The sequence below is a fragment of the Coffea arabica genome, chromosome 11c (assembly GCF_036785885.1).
Source record: "Coffea arabica cultivar ET-39 chromosome 11c, Coffea Arabica ET-39 HiFi, whole genome shotgun sequence".
Lineage (NCBI taxonomy): Eukaryota > Viridiplantae > Streptophyta > Magnoliopsida > Gentianales > Rubiaceae > Coffea > Coffea arabica.
In genome coordinates, this window is record NC_092330.1 from 41,949,211 (window position 1) to 41,970,741 (window position 21,531).

The 21,531-nt window shown below is 36.7% G+C and overlaps 3 protein-coding genes across 7 annotated transcripts; all 3 read left to right on the top strand.

The window, feature by feature from the left end:
- The first annotated feature begins 47 nt into the window (after positions 1-47).
- Positions 48-3,280, top strand: LOC113724328 (uncharacterized). 3 transcript variants are annotated; one of them, XM_072071047.1, is made up of 6 exons: positions 49-495; positions 1,362-1,457; positions 1,547-1,765; positions 2,334-2,430; positions 2,659-2,755; positions 2,845-3,280. In XM_072071047.1, the coding sequence occupies exons 1-6, from the start codon at positions 196-198 to the stop codon at positions 2,879-2,881; spliced, it is 846 nt and encodes a 281-aa protein (XP_071927148.1). In that variant the 5' UTR covers positions 49-195; the 3' UTR covers positions 2,882-3,280. The 3 variants fall into 3 exon arrangements, with proteins under 3 accessions (XP_071927146.1, XP_071927148.1, XP_071927147.1); XM_072071046.1 differs by having other exon boundaries at positions 51-495; positions 2,659-2,721; XM_072071045.1 differs by lacking the exon at positions 2,659-2,755 and having other exon boundaries at positions 48-495.
- Positions 3,281-6,445: 3,165 nt separating this feature from the next.
- On the top strand, positions 6,446-7,258 carry LOC113719274 (uncharacterized). Its single transcript, XM_072071253.1, has one exon. It carries the CDS (start codon positions 6,558-6,560, stop codon positions 7,209-7,211), a length of 654 nt encoding a protein of 217 aa, XP_071927354.1. The 5' UTR covers positions 6,446-6,557; the 3' UTR covers positions 7,212-7,258.
- A 2,348-nt stretch (positions 7,259-9,606) lies between these two features.
- Positions 9,607-14,822, top strand: LOC113716918 (uncharacterized). Of its 3 annotated transcripts, none has more exons than XM_072070655.1 (4): positions 9,607-9,721; positions 10,462-11,399; positions 13,576-13,610; positions 13,690-14,822. In XM_072070655.1, the coding sequence occupies exons 2-4, from the start codon at positions 11,279-11,281 to the stop codon at positions 14,545-14,547; spliced, it is 1,014 nt and encodes a 337-aa protein (XP_071926756.1). In that variant the 5' UTR covers positions 9,607-9,721; positions 10,462-11,278; the 3' UTR covers positions 14,548-14,822. The 3 variants fall into 3 exon arrangements, with proteins under 3 accessions (XP_071926756.1, XP_027097272.1, XP_071926757.1); XM_072070656.1 differs by lacking the exon at positions 9,607-9,721 and adding an exon at positions 12,551-12,641 and having other exon boundaries at positions 11,270-11,399; XM_027241471.2 differs by having other exon boundaries at positions 9,623-11,399.
- The last annotated feature ends 6,709 nt before the right edge of the window (positions 14,823-21,531 follow it).

Consider the following 21,531-nt stretch of genomic DNA (forward strand, 5'->3'; position numbering starts at 1 on the left):
ACGGACTTTGGCGATTACGTAATTTACGCACAAGGAAAAAACAAAGGGAAAATAATGTGGCAGAAGTCATGAGAAATTACAGTGTAACAGCAGGAAAAAGGAGGACAGAGGAGAAATCCGAAGACAGAGTCAACGACAAAGGATATCTTCCACTATAATCTTCTCCATTGGCTGTCCTCCTGTAGTCTTTGCAGCATGATCCTTCAGTCCCCAAAATATTGCTCCGTTAGTCCAAACTTGAATCTTCAGCCAACCAGCAAGGTAAGTTCAGTCGCTAAAACTTGTACAACCCTAACAAAGATGAGCAGATGTTGCCAAGCAGGAGATGGCAAGTTCAAAGAACCGAAGGAAAACGGCCTCAAAGACATTAATACTGTCCACAGCAGTACAAGATGCTCTTGCGTTAGCAGAAGACAACTCCTTCGGGCATTTGGCACTGCTCCTTTCTCAACTGATCCTTCATCTGCCTCAGATTCACCTCCCAGCGATCCCCTGGTCTGATTCTTATCCCCGATTGTCTATGATTTTTCATGCTTGATTCAAATGTTAGTGGGTTTTTGGATTGTTCAAAGTTTAAGATTATTCAGTTTCATTTTATCAATTTGCTTTCTTTATGTGTTTTGTAGTGATTAGCCATGTCATGTGGGAGGAGCGGGGTGGTGGTGGTTTGGTTGGGGATGAAACTAGTGGTGGACTCAGGACCTATGGTCGGACAATAATATTATAGACCTAAATGATCACGTAATTATTATGTGAAGAGAAATTTAATTAAAAATCATGTTTTTACTACGAATTTTTTTGTGTTGTGAAATTATCGAAGTTATTTATTATTCAAGTAGTAATCAATTTTGTATTTTAATAGCTTTAAAACATTTGTATTATAGGAGAGAGATTTCAAAAATTGGTTGTCAGATAGATAATGTGCATGGAAAGAGGATTTCTCATAATATGAGGTGCAATGAATAGGGAAATATATATATATATATATATTTTTTTTTTCCCCGAAAATTGAGGGGTGCAATTATGATAAAAACATAAAAATTTTTAACAATTTTAAGGTTATTCTTTAAATTTTGCAACGTTGAGGAGGCAATTGCCCGCCCTCAGCATATGGTACCACAATCTTCAGGATGATGCATGAATGGGACTGGTTGGACTTCTAGGCCAATACGACTTAATGCTAGAGAAGTAACTGGAATATTGGAATTATGTTTGAAGGGGCAAAAATAAGCTGAAAGCATGGGATTGGATACATAACTACATCTGATAGTCGTTGCACAATTGCAGTAATGCGAGTTAACAAAAACTGTTATTACTAGATGTGCTTAAAGATATTAACTTCTACTGTTTCTGGAATGCAGGCTACGTTGAAAAAAGTTCGCCCTCCAAAGCCAGATTGGTACGAGGAGTTATATGCGTGGGTTATGGGGAAATTCAATAAAGGTTACGAGGCTGAGGTTGGTGGTGGTTATGAGCAGTAAATTCTTGGTATGTTGACCATTTAGTTCAGTACAAGAATACTGATAAATGCCTATTCTCTTATAAGATTGCAGGCTATAAGTCTCAACTTTTTGCTAATCTGAGAGGAAAGGCTAACAAGATTTTGGAGGTTGGTGTTGGGACAGGTCCCAATCTCAAATACTATGCAAGTGAACCAGGCATTGAAGTTTTTGGTGCGGACCCAAACATAAAAATGGAAAAGTATGCGCGGGCAGCAGCACAGGATGCAGGCCTTCCGCTGATGAACTTTAAATTTACACAAGCAGTATGAGCCTGTCTATGGTGAATCAGATGGCCTCTATTAGCGATGTCTTTTTCATGTCTGCAAGATAACAGTATCTTTGCGTGGCTGATTAACTGTCTGAAAGCTGAATTTTGGTTTTCAGAAGGCCACAGCCAAAAGCTAATTTGTGTATGTCGATAGCATGCTTGGTTTTCATCTAAAGTTGATATGACTAGTGCACGTACCTAATCTTATGGTGCAAGAAATGATGATGATTTTTATGCCTCGTTTATGAGCTTTTCCTGTCTTACCTTATTTGCCCAGTTGCTTCATTTATGAAAGCTTCTTTCCTTCATTTAAGTTATATCTTGGACATCAGATGCCAAGATATCTGCTCTGTCTGTTTGAGATTAGGGAGTTGCATATAGTTCCTGTCAAATGCTTTTTGGCTTGAGCTTAGGATTTTCTTGGTGTTGATATTGGTCAACGATCCACTTTAGATGCCTCTTCCGTCTGTTGTTGCAGACTTATTAGTCACAGCTCATTTGAAGGTCATTTATCCCTCGGAGTTAATTTTGCAATGGGAGTGTCTGACCATTGAATTGTGCAGGTTGCAGAGGCTCTGCCCCTTGGTGATGCATCTGTGGATGCTGTAGTGGCCACACTTGTCCTATGTTCTGTCAAAGATGTTGACTTGGCGCTGCAAGGTAGGTTAATTCCTGTATGAGACACACTCAAACTTTGGTAGATAAAATTTACAATTTTAGCATGCAGCATCTAAAGGTTTTTCTTAAGAAAATATGAATGATCTGCTTCTTGTTGGAAGAACATGTCATATACGCCTCGGTGGCTAGGTTTGTATTGTACTGCTCAGTGTATGTCGAGTGGAAAAGCAGATAGCAGGGGCTAATACACATTCTAGTAATTGTTTTCAGAGATTATGAGGGTGCTTAAGCCAGGTGGGCTCTATGTGTTTGTGGAACACGTAGCAGCAGAAGGTAATAAAGATGTACTCTTCCTATTTGCGATAATGTAAGCTTTTATTTCATGTTAACTTCTCCGCCACCTCCATCTAACTGAATTATAACGTCAAAGCCTTGATTTGTCTGTTTTGCTGGCAGATGGAACAAGTCGGAGGTTTTTCCAAGGGATTCTTGATCCTTTGCAGCAGTTTTTTGCTGATGGCTGTCACTTCACTAGAAAAACTGGAGAAGTTATTGCTAAAGCGGGCTTCTCATCAGTTGAACTTCAGCGGGCATTTGTGCCTTCTGCCTCAATAGCAAATCCTCAGGTTTATGGGATAGCTCGCAAGTAGCATAGATTAATGTTATGCCACATAAAATATTCCTGCTGCAAACCTTGGAATAATTATTTGAATACTGAGTGTGTCTGGTGTATTTGGATAGAGTAGTATCGTTTGAAATATTATTTGAAATAATTAATGTAGCACTTTTTGTTATGTGATGAATGTAAGATAGTTGGAAATATAAAAAGGTGTATTGAAAAATGTGTTTACGATGCAAGCGAAATATTATTTGAGATAAATTTACAATCCAAGCACCAGTTACACATTCCAACCATTACTTATTCTTGTTGTACTACTCTATTGTACTAATACATTCCAACCTTCATCAGAATCAGTAATAAATTCTAACTATTGCAGTTCTCTTATTGTACTACTCTTTGTAGTCCAGTGTGGTGGTCCTTACCAAAACAAAGATGGCAGATGCCCGAAGGGTGCCATTTCCATGTAAAAGTTGAAAAAAGAAAGACAAAGCTCTCAAGGTCGTGGATGGCTTTGATTCATTTATTGATTTGCCATTTTTGACGTTAGTGCCTTAGTTGATCTTCTAAGTGGTTAAGATTGTTCACATGTACTAATTCTTATTCCATTGCTCTATGATCATCAATTATTAAATAGCAAGAAGTCTAAGCACAAAATTAACAGTCGGGTACTACTTTACCTCCTACCTTGGTGCACAAAATAAGAAAGAAACCAACAAGTAGCACACTCTCATTTAGCTATCGACATATTTACAAACAAAAAAAAGATAGGAAAAATGGATTAAGCAAAAAAGAACACGAAATTGGACATGAAAGAGATGAGGCATTGTGAGTAATAAAATTTAGATACTAGATAATACCTTAAATTGTTAATTAGAAATATAGGCCAAATTCTTGAACTTCTCATCTTGGGGTCATCTCTTATTATTAAGTTAAAAAAAGGCAATAAATAAAGAAATTTCAAAAAAAAATTAATAAAACATGTAAAGTAATTCAAAAAAATAATAATAAAACATACTCATTCATTCTCAGGTTCTCTTTCCCGTTTTTATTTCCCTAAATAACTATTACTAGCAATGTTTTCAAACCCGGACCGAGCCGGCCGGTTCATAGCATTTGCTGACCTAGATCAAGAACCGGTCAAATCGTAAAAACCCGTAAAACCCGTTAAAACCTGTTCAACCCGTGAACCACGGTTCTCCAATTTTTGACCGAATTTTCAATTTTGACCGCAATTATCTAAAGTCTAAACCTAATCTTCACTTCTTCAGTTCACTCCAGTCTTCAACCTTCACGACACTCTTCGCTTCGCCGCTTCAACTCAATTCATTTGTTTCGATTCTCATTTCTCAGCTGCTACCCATCAATTCATCAACAGCTTTAGGGACATCACGATTCTCAGCTTTAGGTTTAGGGACATCAATTCACCAATTCATCTCAATTCATCTCAGCTGCTACCTTCACGATTCTCATTTAAGATTTACTATTGCACTCCTGAAAGGCCTCAAGCTTATACCAGATTTGTTTATCCTTTTTCCCTTTTTTTTTTCCTTTCGTTGTTGATTACTGGGTTTTGGTTGCCCTTCCGCCCCCTTCATTTCTTGTTTATTTTCTTAAGCTTCACAAATCCTCGTGAATCTTTGGTGGCAGATGCTGTATTCTTCATTTGAGGAGTTTTTATTTCTGGGTTGGTAGTAATTCTCGTAAAGTTCAAAATTTTTAATTGCTTCTTTCTTTTTACATAATATGGTACGAATGATTGGGAATTATTCTGTGCTTAGCTGTTTTTTCATTTATTTTAAAAAATTATAGCTTGAGATACAGCAGTTGGCGGTTGTAGTCCAGTTTCAATGATTTTGTAATAATAGTGAATTATTACGGGTTATTACATTAAAAATTATGTTGTCACTGTAGCTGAGTATTTTGAGCTGTGTTCATTATCTTAAGAAAACTAAAGCGAAAAAGGAGGAAAATTCCATAGGGGGCAAATGATGCGGAAAAGAAAAGTTTTCCTTTGTGTGTAGACATTTGCTGTTTTTTTAATTTTTTTTAAGGCATCTTTTGAATGTTAACTAGCTTTGCTCCTGTCATTCGACTTGACAAAGAAAAATATTATACTTTTCTCTGTGATTTCGTGACATTGATCTTCTGGTAAATGTCATTTCAGGCTTTCGGTTTGAATTTTAGGTCTTTGCCATAAATTTTCTTAACTCACGTCTTGTTGAATTTAAACCAGGCTTATCCACTCTTCAAGGGAAAGGTTGGCGCATGAGAAGAATATGATAGCTGTCTTGGTTATTGTTTATCTTGTTGGTGAGAGAAACACTCTGCAGAGGATTGCATTGTTTTTTCCATTGGTGACAAGTTAATCAGCGTTTAAGATATCTATTGATTCCAAAGTTCTTTAGGCATGGGTTCATTGTTTCAAACAGTGACATGAAGATTTTATCCCTATTTTGTAAGTTTTATGTGTCGTAAACATATTTCAAGCATTCAGAGATTTCCAATCTCAGGAGTTCTTTATTTCTTGGTGGTTAGCTTTTCTCCATAAAGTTTATATTTTGACATAATAATTTGTTTCTGGTGATTGGATTTTATTTTGTGCTTAGACCTATTAAAGTTCAATGAAATTGTTAGCTCTGGAGCCTGAGTTATTTTATTTTATTTTATTTTATTTTTTGGCTGGAACTGGTCTGAAACCCAAATGAAGATGGATGTAAAATTTGTTCCCTAAGTTGGCTGTTAAGGTTTCTTTTGCATATGAGTGAACTATGAATGAAAATAATCCGAAAGTACTTGCACTTGTTCCTTACTTAAGCCCTCGAATGCCTTTCCTAGTTTTTCTTTCTCCTTTGATCTATTGAGACATTGGATAGTTTGGATTTTGAACAAGAAAATCTTGCAAGGGTACTCAATATTGAATCGATTGCTATATTTTGCACATTAGCTTTTCATAAGGGTTAGGTTCATTCCATAAGTCGACCACTCTCTTTAAAGATTGTTCCTTTGTAATATTTGATTGCAAGTAAGAATGCAGCCTCATACCAAACTTAATCCAAAAAAACGTTGCTTAGTATTTATTTATTGTATGCCTAGTCTGCCATGCTCTGGGTATATGCAGGGAAGTCAATTCCTAGAATGCTACCATTTACCAAAACATTCTTGCGTGTGGTCTTCTTTCCCAAAGCACATTCATGCAAAAAATATTTATCAAGCATGGTAGCCAATGGCATCAGATTGGTGGACTGAAAATTTATGAGTTGTAAACGGCTTGCAATACTGGATGTCATATTGTTGATTAGTCTTCTTATATTAGTTGGATTTCCATATTCCAGAATGAGATGATAGTCCCTGAAAATATGAATGAGACTGACATCTTCCCCATATCTTTTCTTAAGGTGAGAAGCTCACTGGAAATAGGATGTGAAGCTTCTACACAGGGAGGAAGGATTACGTTCATTTGCTGCATTTAGTGCTACAAGTGCCAAAGGGCACTGCTTCACCAGAAATCATCCTTCAATGTTTATTTTTTTGTAACTATCTTCAAACCATGAAGCTTTCTGTAGTTTTCAAATCCTTGCGTAGCTATCCCGCTCTTCGTGTGGTTACTGGCCCTCTACAATCTCGTGCATTTCAGCCTGATTTCATTCCCAGGGATCCCAAATCAAAGCCCGTAAGACACAAGTATCCTGCTTTCTATGATCCTTATGACCCTAGACCCCCACCTTCAGATAAGATCATTCGGCTTGCAGAACAGATTGCAGTCCTGTCTCCTGAAGAACGTAATTTGATTGGTCCCACGCTTAGAGACAGACTAAGGCATCCTAAGATTCAACCAGTTTTAGTGGAGGGCATGGACTTGGGTCCTCAAGGAGGGTCTGGTGCTGGGTCTTCAAAGGCTGAGGAGAAGAAGGTTGAAAAAAGTGCATTTGATGTCAAGTTAGAAAAGTTTGATGCTGCTGCAAAAATTAAGGTGATCAAAGAGGTTCGTGCTTTCACAAATTTGGGGTTGAAGGAAGCCAAAGATTTAGTTGAGAAAGTACCAGTTTTAATTAAGCAAGGTATCACTAAAGAAGAGGCAAATGATATTATAGAGAAGATCAAGGCTGTAGGGGGAGTTGCTGTTATGGAGTGGATTTTCACCGAGTTTTGTATGCTTTCTTTGAACTGTTATCAAAGTTCTATTGTCAGTTTTTCGCTCTGATAGAGAAACAACTGCCATTCTGAAGATGTTGTTCTTGCATATTCAAAAGAATGAAACTTTCCTTGCTAGGTAGAGGAGGAACATTATTATATTTTCCTTCAAATTTGGTTGTCATACTTGATATTTTGTGCTGACCCTTAATGGGATTTTGGGATACGGATGGGCCACCAGGGAATTTGGCTTAACAGATGTCTGGTTTGTGTAAAATTGCTGGTGTATGATATTGGAATTATTGCTGATTTAGCTGTGGTTGCAACTTACAAGTAGTATGTTTGCTTCAGCATTTTAACATGGCGGCTGACTTTTCAGTGGCCGGAAATGGCCTCTGTCCATTTTTGAGATGTCCAAACAGTTAAATTTCAGGGCTTTTGCCAGGTATAGAAATTTTGGAATTGAATTATGAACTCTCAGCATGCGATTTTCACTTAACTGATTCTCAGCAATTAACAGACCCACACTCTAGTAGATAACATTTTTGGCCACTTCATGCAATATTTGAAAGTATTCCTTGCGCAAATATGAGATGTGTAACCTTCATTGTTGTAGTCGAATAGCATTCCTAATTGACCAATTGTTACTGGTCAATTAGTTCATCTTAACTTGAAAGCAGTAGTAGAGTAAATAAACATGATTGTGGCCCAAGTCTTCAGTTCTTTGGCCAGATGATAGTTAATATACGATTATGGTCTTGATTCTTCAATTCTTTGGATGGATGGATGGAACTATTGGGAAATTGTTCATTTAATAAACATGTTTGGTCTTGATTCTTCTAGAAAAGAAAGGTAAATCCTTAAAGGCGAAGGCAAGCTCTTCAAGTGTCGAACCTTGAACATGCATGTTACCTTTTTTGCTTTTGGGTGATGACAGTAGATAACATTTCCATGTGGAGCATGACCGAGAAAAACAAAGGTCTAGAGAGTGGATGACTGTGTTCATTGATTGATTTTCCATTTCCCAAGTTATTGCATTGGTTGATCTTCCAACTTGGTTAAGGTAGTGGTTGATGACGAATGAGTTGAGGCTTTCCAAAAAGGATTTGCAAACGTGGATCCATAATGTGTCAATTGCCTTCCCATTTTCAAACTATTATCCCTCTTGTGAAAAGCAAAGATTTTTCAACTTTTTTTTTTGACGTGAAAGAACTGATGGTGAAGAAAAGTAAACATGAGCAATGACTTTGTTTTAACTCCTCTTTCATCACAAAATCCTTAATTAACACGGCTTTTAGCATAAAACTTGGCTGCTACTACTTTTCCTCTTACCTTGCCACACAAAATAAGCAAGAAATTGACAAATACCTCCTGCGTGCCCTCATAAGTATTATTTGGCTTGTATTCTCCCAAGATATAGGTGCCTATCAAACTATAATGCGACGCAAAAAAAATAAGAAGTGAATAACAAAAGAAATGTGAAAATAAAAGCCATAAAATCAAACTAGTATAGCTTACCTCTATACATAAGCTCTTTTTTTTGTTCAAATTACTCAACAAGAGTGTGCATCGAAATCAAATTCGGTAATTTGGAATTTTAAATTTGAAATTTTTAGAAATTTGGACATTAGAAAATTCGATCGATTTCAAATTCGATTTCATAAATTCCGAATTCAATTTGAAAGTTGGCAATAACCGATTTCACCTAATTCTGTAATTATATGTAAGCTTTGCTAAACTAAATGCCAACTTTTGTATAATATAAGTTTATAGTTATAACATAATATACAACTAACTTAATAAGACTTTATTATTGTATTGTTTTATAATATAATTATTAATTAGATGTATTATTATATAATATAAATTTTTATATTACATATATATTAATATATATAGCACATACGAATTTGAAATTGAATATCAAATTAGGTATTCGATTCCGATTTCACATTGTGAATTCGAAATCCAAAATTCCGTTTTGAGAAAACATATTCTCAAATTCAAATCAAATTCGTATATTTTAAAAATAAAAAAATCCGATTTCCTTTTCGTTTTTCGCTTTACCGATTTCGAGAATTCCAAAATTCGAATCGAATTCAATCGATAAATCGATTTTTTTTTTTAAGTTACATGCTCCTATAACTCAGAATGAATCACTTATTATATATTTATACTCCACCTACGAAAGGACATAAGAATTTATAACTCTCTTGTAATATAAAGCTAAGTTAAAATATCTAGCTCAAGAAAAAAAGAAAAATACACACTTACACTTTTCATACTTTTCCTCCGTCATTTCCCTAGAAACAAAACAAGCACCTTTAATGTAGTAATAAAAATTTCAAAAAAAAATGTTCGGGGGCCATTACAAAAGGCACAGTAAATATACGGGGATACAACCAGAAATCAAGCCAAATTTGAGGGTATGTCAGCAACAAGGACGCTTAAATAATCGCGCTCTCTCCGTCAAATTAGGGTTCTTATATTCACATTTCTATTTTCTACACGCTGACAATTCACACTCTCTACCTTCACTCCTTTCCCCAGCAGAAGCCCAACAGAATCAATAATAAATTCGTAAGCCCATTTTGTTTGTTTACATCAGCACCATCATTCATGTAAATATGTGCTTATTTATCTAAAAAATTGTTTTTTAGTCCTTAAATGCTGGATTGCATTTCTTGTTTATTTTCTTAAGCTTCACAAGTCCTCGTGAATCTTTGGTGGCAGATGTTGTATTCTTCATTTGAGGAGTTTTTATTTCTGGGTTTGTAATAATTCTCGTAAAGTTCAAATTTTTTAATTGCTTCTTTCTTTTTACATAATATGGTACGAATGATTGGGAATTATTCTGTGCTTAGCTGTTTTTTCATTTATTTAAAAAAATTATAGCTTGAGATACAGCAGTTGGCGGTTGTAGTCTAGTTTCAATGATTTTGTAATAATAGTGAATTATTACGGGTTATTACATTAAAATTTATGTTGTCACTGTAGCTGAGTATTTTTAGCTGTGTTCATAATCATAAGAAAACTAAAGCCAAAAAGGGGGAAAATTCCAGAGGGGGCAAATCATATGGAAAAGAAAAGTTTCCCTTTGTGTGTAGACATTTGCTGTTTTTTAAATTTTTGTTAAGGCATCTTTTGAATGTTGACTAGCTTTGCTCCTGTCATTCGACTTGACAAAGAAAAAGATTATACTTTTCTTTGTGATTTTGTGACATTGATCTTCTGGTACATGTCATTTCAGGCTTTCGGTTTGAATTATAGGTCTTTGCCATAAATTTTTCTTAGCTCACGACTTGTTGAATTTAAACCAGGCTTATCCACTCTTCAAAGGAAAGGTAGGCGCATGAGAAGAATATTTTGGCTGTCTTGGTTATTGTTTATCTTGTTGGTGAGAGAAACACTCTGCAGAGGATTGCATTGAGTTTGTTTGGATAAGAGTTTATTTGGATGATTTATTTGAGATATTTACTGTAGCACTTTTTGTGATGTGATGTATGTGAGATAAAAAGGTGATTGGGAAGATAAAAAGGTGATTGGGATTTGTGAAAACAAATTTTGCAAACCAAATTTGACTTGTCCAAACAAACTCATTGTTTTTTTCATTGGTGACAAGTTAATCAGGGTTTAAGATATCTATTGTTTCCAAAGTTCTTTAGGCATGGGTTCATTGTTTCAAACAGTGACATGAAGATTTTATCCCTATTTTGTAAGTTTTATGTGTCGTAAACATATTTGAAGCATTCAGAGATTTCCAATCTCACAAGGACAAAGGATTAGTGTTTGATAGGCTAGCTTTGAGCTTTAGAAAGAGTTGTGACAGCTAGCAGGAGGGATTTCTGGTGGGTTTTCTGAAAGATAGCTAAAACGGGGTCCCTGTGTTGTGTGGCTGCAAGGCCACATGGATCTACTGCTGCTAGCAGGGAGTGGTCTGTGGGGCCACATGAACCTTACTGGCGTACAAACTCAAGTTATTCACCGCCCCCGCCGAGATGGGACTTCCGTTTCCAATCTGAAGCACTGTCATTTGGCTCCCATGATGGGATTCAACTGTTTGGGTCTTCAGCATCCTCAAATAGTAGAGAAAGTAGGAGCTGGTTAAGAGGCAATCATGTGGCCAATCATCCATATATGGCAAATGATGGTGGTGGCCCGTATTATAGTAGTCCCTCTGACATTTCCCCAGTGCGGCAATGGACTCCTCCAACAATACAAGAAATCAGTGTTGATGATTATAACACTTCGAGAAGAGGTTTGTCAATAACTTTCACGTTTTGTGTCCATTTCCACGGATTGAGTTTGCCCTCAATAGTAACATGCTTTTAGCTTTGAAGGGTTCACAATATCGTCACTTGCAGTATTACTTCTGTTTCTTGCTATTTGTTCCAAGTTGTTTTCTTTTGTCTATTCAGATTTGATCCTGTGGCCCCCCTCCCCCAAAGTTGTGCTTGCTTCTTTGATATAACTACTGCTCTTTATTGATAAGGAAGCATGATAATTAAGTATCCAATCCAATTGCTTTTAATTACTTTGATACAAGTATGCATATGACCTTTACAATTTTATGTAAAACCATCTATAGTAGAATAATTTTGTTTGTTTTTCTGTATATGAACATTCGCGTGATAAGAAAAGTAGCTGCAATGGGGTATGGTTTTGCTCCCTTTTATAATAAGGATCCATGCTTTCTTTGTCCAAAATAACATCGTGGCAGGTGTAGATTTGTTGATGGGCTGATCATTAAAGGGGGAGCTTGTAAACTTGTAGCTCCAATTTGGCAGGTTCTCTGCTGGAGTCCAAATGATTTTTGCCCAAAATTGATTCTTGTATGGTGTCATAGTACAGGCTTGTGCCTGCTTGTTGTTAACTAAGCCTGCCTCCAAACACCATTACACTTGATCTTCATGTTTCCAGGTTAGGTTCAAAAGTAAATGCACCTTCAATCATGTCCAGTCATCTAATATAATGCATCAATCATCTTATAAGTCAGCTATAAACATGACCCATTAAAATTGAAGCAAACAAGGATGTTGCTACAATGCTATTCACAACTGTCCCTATTTTTGTGTTGAGGGGTTACCCATGATTTCAGGATTAAGATCCCTACAGTTCATGACCTCAACATGAACTCCCACCCCTCCTCCCTCTCTCACAACACTCAGACATGAACGCATGGAAATGCATATTTATCTTTTCCCTTCTTCCCTGGTATCCATTGCCCTTATATCATACACTTTTCTTGAGGACACTTGTGGGGCTGATGATGGGAAGCTAAGTAACAAGATGCTTGAAATTAAGTTTTTCAATTAAATTGCCAGGACAAGAAAATTGTTGAACATAGATTTGATAGCTTGGTGATGTCATTAGCTGTAATTGATTATTGACCTGGTTGGCTGGGTACAGATTGGTCCATAACCTTATGGGTGCACAGCTTGAGTGAGACCTGTGATGACAGAGCGTCATGGTGGATGCTTCTATAGGCACTCTTGGTTTGGTATCCTGGCTGGTTCACATTTTCATCTTGGTTTTATTGCTAATTATGTGCCTTAGGACTTTCTTCTTTTTTAAGGGCTTATTTATCAGAATTTCCTGTATTTTAATCTACAAAAGAAAATTATATTTGCTTGTAGATGATAAAAAGTTGTTTTACGTTTGTTTTTATTTGAAATGAGTACGTACCGATACTATTGATATTCAGCCAACTACTGGTATTGTATGGGAAAAGCTCGATGTCACATTTGTAGCTTCTGTCTAAGCTTACATTAATACAGATATTAGCTGTTGCTGCCTTTTGATAGATGTTTTGTTGCTTAAAAGAAACATTAAGCACGTGCACTGGTACTGTGAGATTAGTGAGTCATCGTCATAGGAGGCTGCTTATGTTTGCCCTACAGTGCAATATGGTTCTGAGTTTCCTGTCAATCCTGAGTAATTTTATTGTTCATGTAACTTCCCTTTCCCTCTGGAAGAATTATATATTTTATATCTGTTGAGAATGGTATTAGCATATCTAAGTTGTAATTTTCCTATGACCCAAGTAAGTTACAAAAGGATTTGCTTTTGTAGGGCCATCAGGATTAGATTGTGCATTATGGGGTGATATATACTTTTTTCTTGTTCAGCATGGCTGCATCTGGCTCTTGAAAATTTTGTTGAAGCATCACTAGTACATGAGTTTGATTTTCATTAGAACACATTACCAAAGAGATAGTCATCAATATGGAACTAACCTTTATGGTTTCATCTGTCTTGGATTCGCTTTAAACATTTTCAGTTTTATGAAATCGTTTGTCAATATCTTATGTGGTCTATCATTGGGGTTGCTTTGCTGTCATTGGTTGTATGCATAAACAATTGTTCATATTAAGTGAACTACTATGAATGGAAATTTTAAATTGCTGATACTATCCTTCTCTTGTTTGATGCAGTCTCAAGGCCCTTATCCTTTTCCCCTGCTATGGAAGTAAGTTATGATTTTCCTTTCCCATGCTTAGCTGAGTAGTACTGCCTGAAGTTCAACTTAATTATACTTACTTTTGCAGGGCACATCAGCTGCAAGGGATAGTGGTGGCTCAACTTCATCCAGGTCGGACAGTAGTGATTACGAGTCTGTGGCCAAGACACATCACTCTCATCGTAATTTTTCAAGTCGCCGTTGCTTTATGTCAAAACCTGTTCACCCATTGACCCTTCCATCTGACACACCTAGAAGAGAAGCTACTGACAGCAATGCTGCTGGGTATTTGGAATTTGATGCTGTTACTCCTCGAAGAGAAAAACATCGTTTGAGCAGTGCTAGTGGTAGTGTCGATCTCACTGATGTTTCTGAGCCATTTGAAGCTGATTTTTCAAGTAGATATTGTAATCCATCAGATAGTTTCAAATGTGGATTGTGTGAGAGGCTTCTTTCACAGAGATCTCCTTGGAGTTCTCGACGTATTGTGAGAAGCGGAGACATGCCTGTTGCTGGGGTTCTTTCATGCCGCCATGTATTCCATGCTGAATGCTTGGAGCAAACTACCCCAAAGGCAAACAAAAATGACCCCCCTTGCCCAATCTGTGCCAAAGTTGAAGAGGAGAATTCTCCAGATCAGCGGGTCTTTTCTAAGTTCTTCCCTAGGCTTAGGCCTTTCTGCGAAGATGGACCATCAAGGCCATGGGGTTGCGCACAGGCAGGAGATTGTGTTGAAGGTGCTTTGCATGCACCTCCCCGCAGTACCATGTTGTCACTTACTCGGAGTCGGATTAAAAAGAATCTCTCGTTGAAGGGTAATGTAGGCAAAGACTTTCCCGGGAAGGCGAGGAAAAGTGGCTCATTTGCCTCACAGTTATTTGTTGGTTCGGTTGACCATGGAGTCGCTGGTTCGTCCAAGACAGTTTCTGGCACAAGTTTGAAGTGAAACCAGAAGAGTGTGTCTGATGATCAGGAGGACCATATAAAAATGTACTTGCATTTCAGGGATCAATCCATCCATGGCTTTGGGTTGATTGCAGTCGGTGTGTTGAATTGGGTAGTTGGGTTGTGTTTCTGTAATGTTTAGTGGGATTTGGGGTTCTAAATTAGGAAAATTTGACGTATGTTGTAATCATTTAGCCTGGATCTAAATCACAAGGATGTAAAAATGAATGATGGAAATGCCACGAAATCGGCCTAATGAATTACTATTATTGAAAATTGTTGTTGCCATGTTCTTTGGCCCTCTTGGCATTGATCAATCAATGGTCACCCGGCTTTGGTGTTTCATCCATCAATGGCCATGTTCTTTGGTATCTATGCATTGTATCTCCAACTGTTAATGGATTATTAATTACACTACCTCCTATCTTCTTGAAGAAGTAACGCATGAATTCTTCGGTAACTTTTGAAGGAAAAAAAAAAAGGTAGGGGGTGTATGAAATTATCTCCCGAGTATAGAGACATTTGCAGCTAAAATATGTTGTGCTTTGCAGGCGTCTTAGCCATTGAGAGCTGGAAATTGTCAAAGTCGTCTTGTTCCCCCGGCATGATGTTTGCAAGGTTTTTTTGCCCTTTTGTAAATGTGCAAAGAAACTTGAGACTGGGAAGGGAAAGAACATTGGAAAGAAAGCCCGTCAGCAACAACACATTCACAATAAGAAATCAGGGGCCATTGGCCAGCCCTTGTACCCAAAAAAAAAAATGGCGAGAGATGGGCCACAGAAGAGCTAGAACTGGAGGCCCAGAAGTGATCACCTTTTGTCAATAGGTTCAATGGCTTGACATATTACCAGTTTGTTTCCCCTTCAGCAATTTATATCAAAAGTCATGTGACTGAAGTTTCACCACATTGAACTAGAATTTGGATGGATCACAGTCTGCGACTGTCCATGGGCTGGATTAGCCCGAGTCTGATCAGCTCAAAAAAAAAACCCGAGGAATCATTTGTTTAAGAGGACCAAGCAAAATTTGAGTCCCAATATTGAGTGTGAATGAAATATGTGTCGGGTCCGAGTTTTGCTACGAACAGATCCACTTAAGACTCGACCCATATAAGTTGCATACATACATACATATATAATAAAAAACACTTTGGTTTATATATATATATATATATGTATGTATGCATATGCACATATTATAACATAAAGTATTAACAGTTTGTCTACAAATTTATAATAATTAATAAATATTAAACATGTATTGAATCCGATTTGGACCCAAAACTCGTATTAAATTGTGAGTTGAATTTGAAGGTTATAATTTGGATTCAAACTTAAAAGCTTGAAAGCCAAGGTTGTATTTACCAAAATTGGACTCATGAAATCCGAATATTATTGTATTGACAGCCACAGTCGTAATGCTCATCCAAACATTCCTCCAAGGCAAACATATTGGATTTTGGACCACTTGCGCAAGCTATCAAGAGCATGATGATGGGCTACAAAATGCTCACAACAATGAGGATGTAAGATGCCAGATCATGGATGATGTGACACGTCAATCCCTGTATCTAAGGTTTTCTTGGCAACCAACAAGGAAAACAAAATAAAATGTTCCTTTCTTATTAGAATAGCGGCCATGTGCTAATCAAACAACAATCATTTCTGGGCCAATGCTGGCCTTCGTTTACGGGGAGGCCTCCACCCAAACATTAAATATGGAATAGCCCACGGGCCTTTTCAGTACAAGGTAAAAAGCACATTTGGGTGGGGGACCAATCAATTTAACAGGTTCATGTGCTCTGTTTCAAAACCGCGGGACAAGGGCACATTTGTTTATCAAACATCACATAAGATGGGCCTTTCTATTCAAGTTGCAGACCAATCTGTAGTTTTCCCAATGGGCCCCATTTATGATAACAATAAGTTTTTTTTTTGAAAATTTAGCAATTTGAAAGAAGTCCTCTGTCACTTTCTCACAATTGTTGTATTGAGATTATTCCTTTACCCTCCGAAGAAAAATTCAGCTGCATGCATGACCGTGACACTTCGATCATTTGTGATCTTTGCAAGATCTCTGTTGCTTTCTTCCATTTTCTTTCCTTCTTTCTCCCTTCTGCTGGACTTTGCTGGATGGGGTCCACGGCCTAAATTTGAAGCTTTAAAAGGTTTGATTCCAGCCATATTGATAGGTTTTGAAAAAAAAAATATTTTTTTTTTGGTCAATGGACGCTACGAAATTGGCCACTATAAAGTATAAAGAGCCCTGCCAGCCAGCCAACTAGATAATATGTTGGTAGAATCGAATTAACCGTGCATTAGAAAGATTCTTCACTATAGACATGGATGATTAAGACTTAAACCGACAAAGATATGTACCAATCGGATTAGAGATGGCCTATTCGTTCTCCACGTTAGGATGCAACTCGTAGAAATGAACTTGGTAGCCTAGCCCACTAGGGATTGCTTCAGCTTTTTTTCTCATCGGAGGGAAGTTTTAGTGGGATTCCAGTTTTTTTTTTTTCATATACCGGTTCTTTTTGGATAATACTGCAGCACTTTTTAGAATATGACGTAGTGTAGTACGTAGCATAAAAGGGCAGACGGAAAGATTTAAAAAATCATTAAAAAGAATGCTACTATGATGCGACAAATAATTTTTTTTAACAAATAATACACCATCCAAAAAAAATTTTTTTTTTGGGGCATAGTGCCGCATGCTTATATCAAAGAATGGAAAACTAAGCCTGAATTTAGGGTTTAACCCCAGGTATGTTGTGGCTATATATGGTGCTTTTCAAGTAGGCATGGGAGGGAAGCTGGGACCGAGTGAAAAATCAAAAATGATGATGCTATCAAGTCTCATGATCCATAGTTCCATACAGCCAAAGCTAGCAAGGAACATCCCATTAATGACCTTGCTCGTGGCCTCTCAAACATGTTGCCCCCTTGCATGTGTGACCTCTCACTGGTGAGAGTCACATCACATCTCTGGGAAAACTCTCAATAATCTCTATGTTTTTTTTTACACCCAATTTTCTCAGCCTACTACATCCACTGCCCACTTAAAGTTAAGTTAGATATCTGAATGGGACGGCCTGCCCCTGAGAAGTATCACTCAGGTTAGTTAGTAGGAAAGTGTCACCGCCTTTTCCATATTAAGTGCTCGTCAACCTGCACCTCCATGGCTTTCGTCTTTGTTGGTTTCTCTTTGAATAATTCCCCCGTATTTCTTTGGCATGTTTTCATTCTCAGCACATCAACTTTACGTACGATAGTAAGAATAATCTCGTGAACTGTTATTAGAGTTGGAGCAACTTATGGTCCTGAATGTGTTGCTATCTTGCTTTGCAGTACCAGCAGTAAGTTTCTGTCTTTATCCTGGCCTGGGAGGTATTTCAAAGTTATTTTGCTACTTCCTCTTTGTTAGATAGATATGACTATAAGCAGTTGTAACATCAGGCTTCCAACTTTTGACGCGTACTAAAGCAAAGAAAAAAGATTTTTGAGCCATGAAGAAACCCGCATTCCCCCCATCTTCTTCCACATCCATCTACAGTTCCAGGCCTTCACGCTTGTACAATTTGAACCCAGTCAGCCCATGTGCTTCATCTCGCATATCTTCTCAATTAGGCTATTAAGTGCCAGTCACTTTTTGGAGAAACAAAATAATAATGCTCATGCTTTAGATTGATAGATATAGATAGATAGCCAGTTGTTAGCCACCAATGCCATCCATCCAGGAAAAAGACCAGAAGACAATTAATTCGTTCGACAACCATAAATTACTACTACTGTTTTCGAAAGTGCATACTACAGCTTGTTAGATTATGGATTTTCTAACTACTACTCATTAACTTTCTTTTAATTTGCTGGTAGAAAAGAATACAAATTGTACATGTGAAGGAACAGTCGCTGGCGCTTACATCAGACAACGAGTTTCAAGATCTTGACGCGAAGCCATGTTCTTAATATCCAAGTTGAAAGGCATAGAATCTTATGTCTCATTCCGGGGACCAGAACAAGTTAATAAGCAAATGGTCCTCGTCTCTGTTTTCTCATTTTAGAACCGCGTCCACTTGATTGATCCAACCACCAACTTACTTACGATCACAATTGAGGATCGATCCATATTTTAGAACACCGGCCTTTCCAATACTTGGATGTTGCTGTGTAGTATGGGGTAAATTAGTAGTATAACTTTGATATAAATAAATGTCAGTTTGTCAACTCATACGATTAAATTGAAGGAAAAAAAATCACAATTGTGATTATACTAAAGTTGTACGAGTTTACGTTAAAAGTGGTAAAAATTACATGAAGAACAACTGAACAAAGATCAACCAACAGGACAAGCCTCTGATTCTGGCATGATGCATGGGGCATAATGGCTGGGCAATCCGAGAGAGAAATTTGATTATGTAGAGGAAAGTTTCAGTTTCACTGCACAGGCGATTAACATTCTTTAGCCAAATGATTAGTTCTTCATCCGTGCAGTTATGGCAGACAAGGAAATTGTGCGCTTTTCGGAAGATGATCATGATATCTTTGTCAAAAGTAGAAGTGATCATTTTTAAGTTTAACTGGTTTAGGCAAATATTAAGCCCATGACATCTCTTTGCGGTGCTCTCCCGTCTACAGAATAAGTTGAAGATTCCTAACTTTTTCTTTCTATAGAAATATATATATATATATGGATTTTCTATTATCGAAAGCTCATGACCTCTAAACTATTCGACGGCATAAAGGGGCCCTAACCCTCTTCGAAATTTGTTCAATTTTTATGGGTAGATAGCGTATTAGAAATATTCAGTACTATTTCTTCCTTCTTCCTTATTTTTGATACAAGAAAAAAAGAGCCTACAAAATGTTCTCCCAACAAATACATTTACAGAAGATCTTGCTAGCAAGAAGGGGTTTATTAATTAGTCTCGTAAACCCCAGTCTTGATATCTTTTTTCCTCTTGGTTGGAAATGCAAGAGATGCGTTCCAACACAGAGCGATAAAATTCACTTAATAAGGATGTTTTCTCCCCACTCTTGTGGTGGAGACAATACTATATTCTTGCAATTCCCCCTTTTAATAGACGACAATGACCTAAATTATATATCCCTCCAAAAGCGAAAAATCACAATGGATTTTATTCTTTCTTGCTAGATGAAAAAAAGAATACAATAAACTAGACAAACTACAAAACCAGAATGAGTTTGTACTTTAATGGTGCTGCTGACAGTGACTTGTTTACTCCATAAATATGCTTTGAAACTGGAAATTGTGCTTTTAGTAGTTACAACATCAACATGAACACCTACTATAAATCTTTTTTTGTATCTGGAAGAAGATGCACTGCAACCTTTGTTTTTTTTTTTTTTTTTTTGGAAATTCAATACGGTGTACCCAAGAAATTAAATATGTTACAGGAAAAATTAACTAGGCGTTACTTCTTTTTTGCATTCAATGTAGCATTCATATATATATATATACTTTAAACAAAGATTTGAGAAGGGAGTGAGTACAAGCTGGTTAATCATGTTCAAATGTATTTAACGATTAGAGTAGAGTGTGACTACAAATTTTTTAAGCCTTGAGTACGTTAATGAGTAATTTCATAGCGTAGTCAACCCGCATTGCATTGCATGCAGTTGTTCTCGATTATGCTCCTAATTCCAATAGATTCGCACGCTGTATTAGTTGAAATAAACGCAATATATATATATATATATATATATATATATATATATATATATATATATATATATATATATATATATGTATGTATGTATCTTTAAATTCTTGTCATAAGGGGTTGAGAAAAATCTAGTAGGTGCAATGCTTATTACAAAAAGAGTAAGAAAAAGAAAAAAAAAAAGATTGTCAACGCTGTATTTTACCTTAGTACAAATTACTTGATTCCTGAGAAGCTTCTAAAAGAGGAGAGACAGAGAATAAAAGTTTGCATGCAAAGGGCCATTGTGCTTGAGGGTATGATGCACGTAATGCTTTTTTTTTTTTTTTTCACAGAAGAACCAATCCTATTGTGTAAGGTAATGATGCTCTAACCTCTTATTAAGTGCGATTAATGTTGACAGTAATCGGATGGACTCCTTCAAGTGCTTTTTGTGGTAAAGTTAAAACTAACTTCAAAAGCAAGAATCAACTGCTACTTTTATGAGAAAACTCCTCCGCCATCCTGCAATGCAAAATTGTGATCACTAATCAGTCGACGCCACATTGAAAATGGTTCTAATGAATCACATCACCTTTCAAAATGGCCCTTATTGGAATATCATTTGGATCGTGAGTCACCTTTGCCTCCTATTCATGATGAACCAATTGTGACCATTCTTTTTCTTCTTCGTTTCTTGTTTTCCTTGGAAGCCTTTTTTACCATACGGTCCATAGCGATAGCGTTACTAAAATCTTGACCTTTTAAAAGCTCTCTCCACTAAAATCTGGTAGCTTGTAGGGTTGTTGCCTTTTGTTGGAAGTGCTTTTTCTTTTTTCTTTTCTTTTCTTTTCTTTTTGGCGTAATAAAGTATTATAATTGAATTGTCGTCCATTAATTCTATAATATTGCAAAAGCATTCAACCGTTCATGTGGTAGGTCAGCTAAGTAAGGTAGTTAAAGACAGTCGAATCTATTCAGGGGATACAGCCTGTAACTTTATGAGGCAAAACTTCCATTGATCACGGAGGAATTCTTCTGAGTGAGTGCTGCAGCTTAATTTCAAGCACATCATTTCTTTTTCCTTTGTTTTTTTTTTTTTTGATATGTACGGTACAAAAAGTAGGACTGCAAACGAGTCGAGCCTTAACTTAATTTCATCGAACTCGAACTCGAGCTTGAGCTCGACAAGCTGGCAATTTTTAAGCTCGAGCTCGAGTTCGAGCTCGAAAAAAATAAAAATAATTATTTTATTTTTTAAAAAATAAATAAAATAATACTTTTTTTAATAAATAATAAAATATTAAGGATATTTATGTA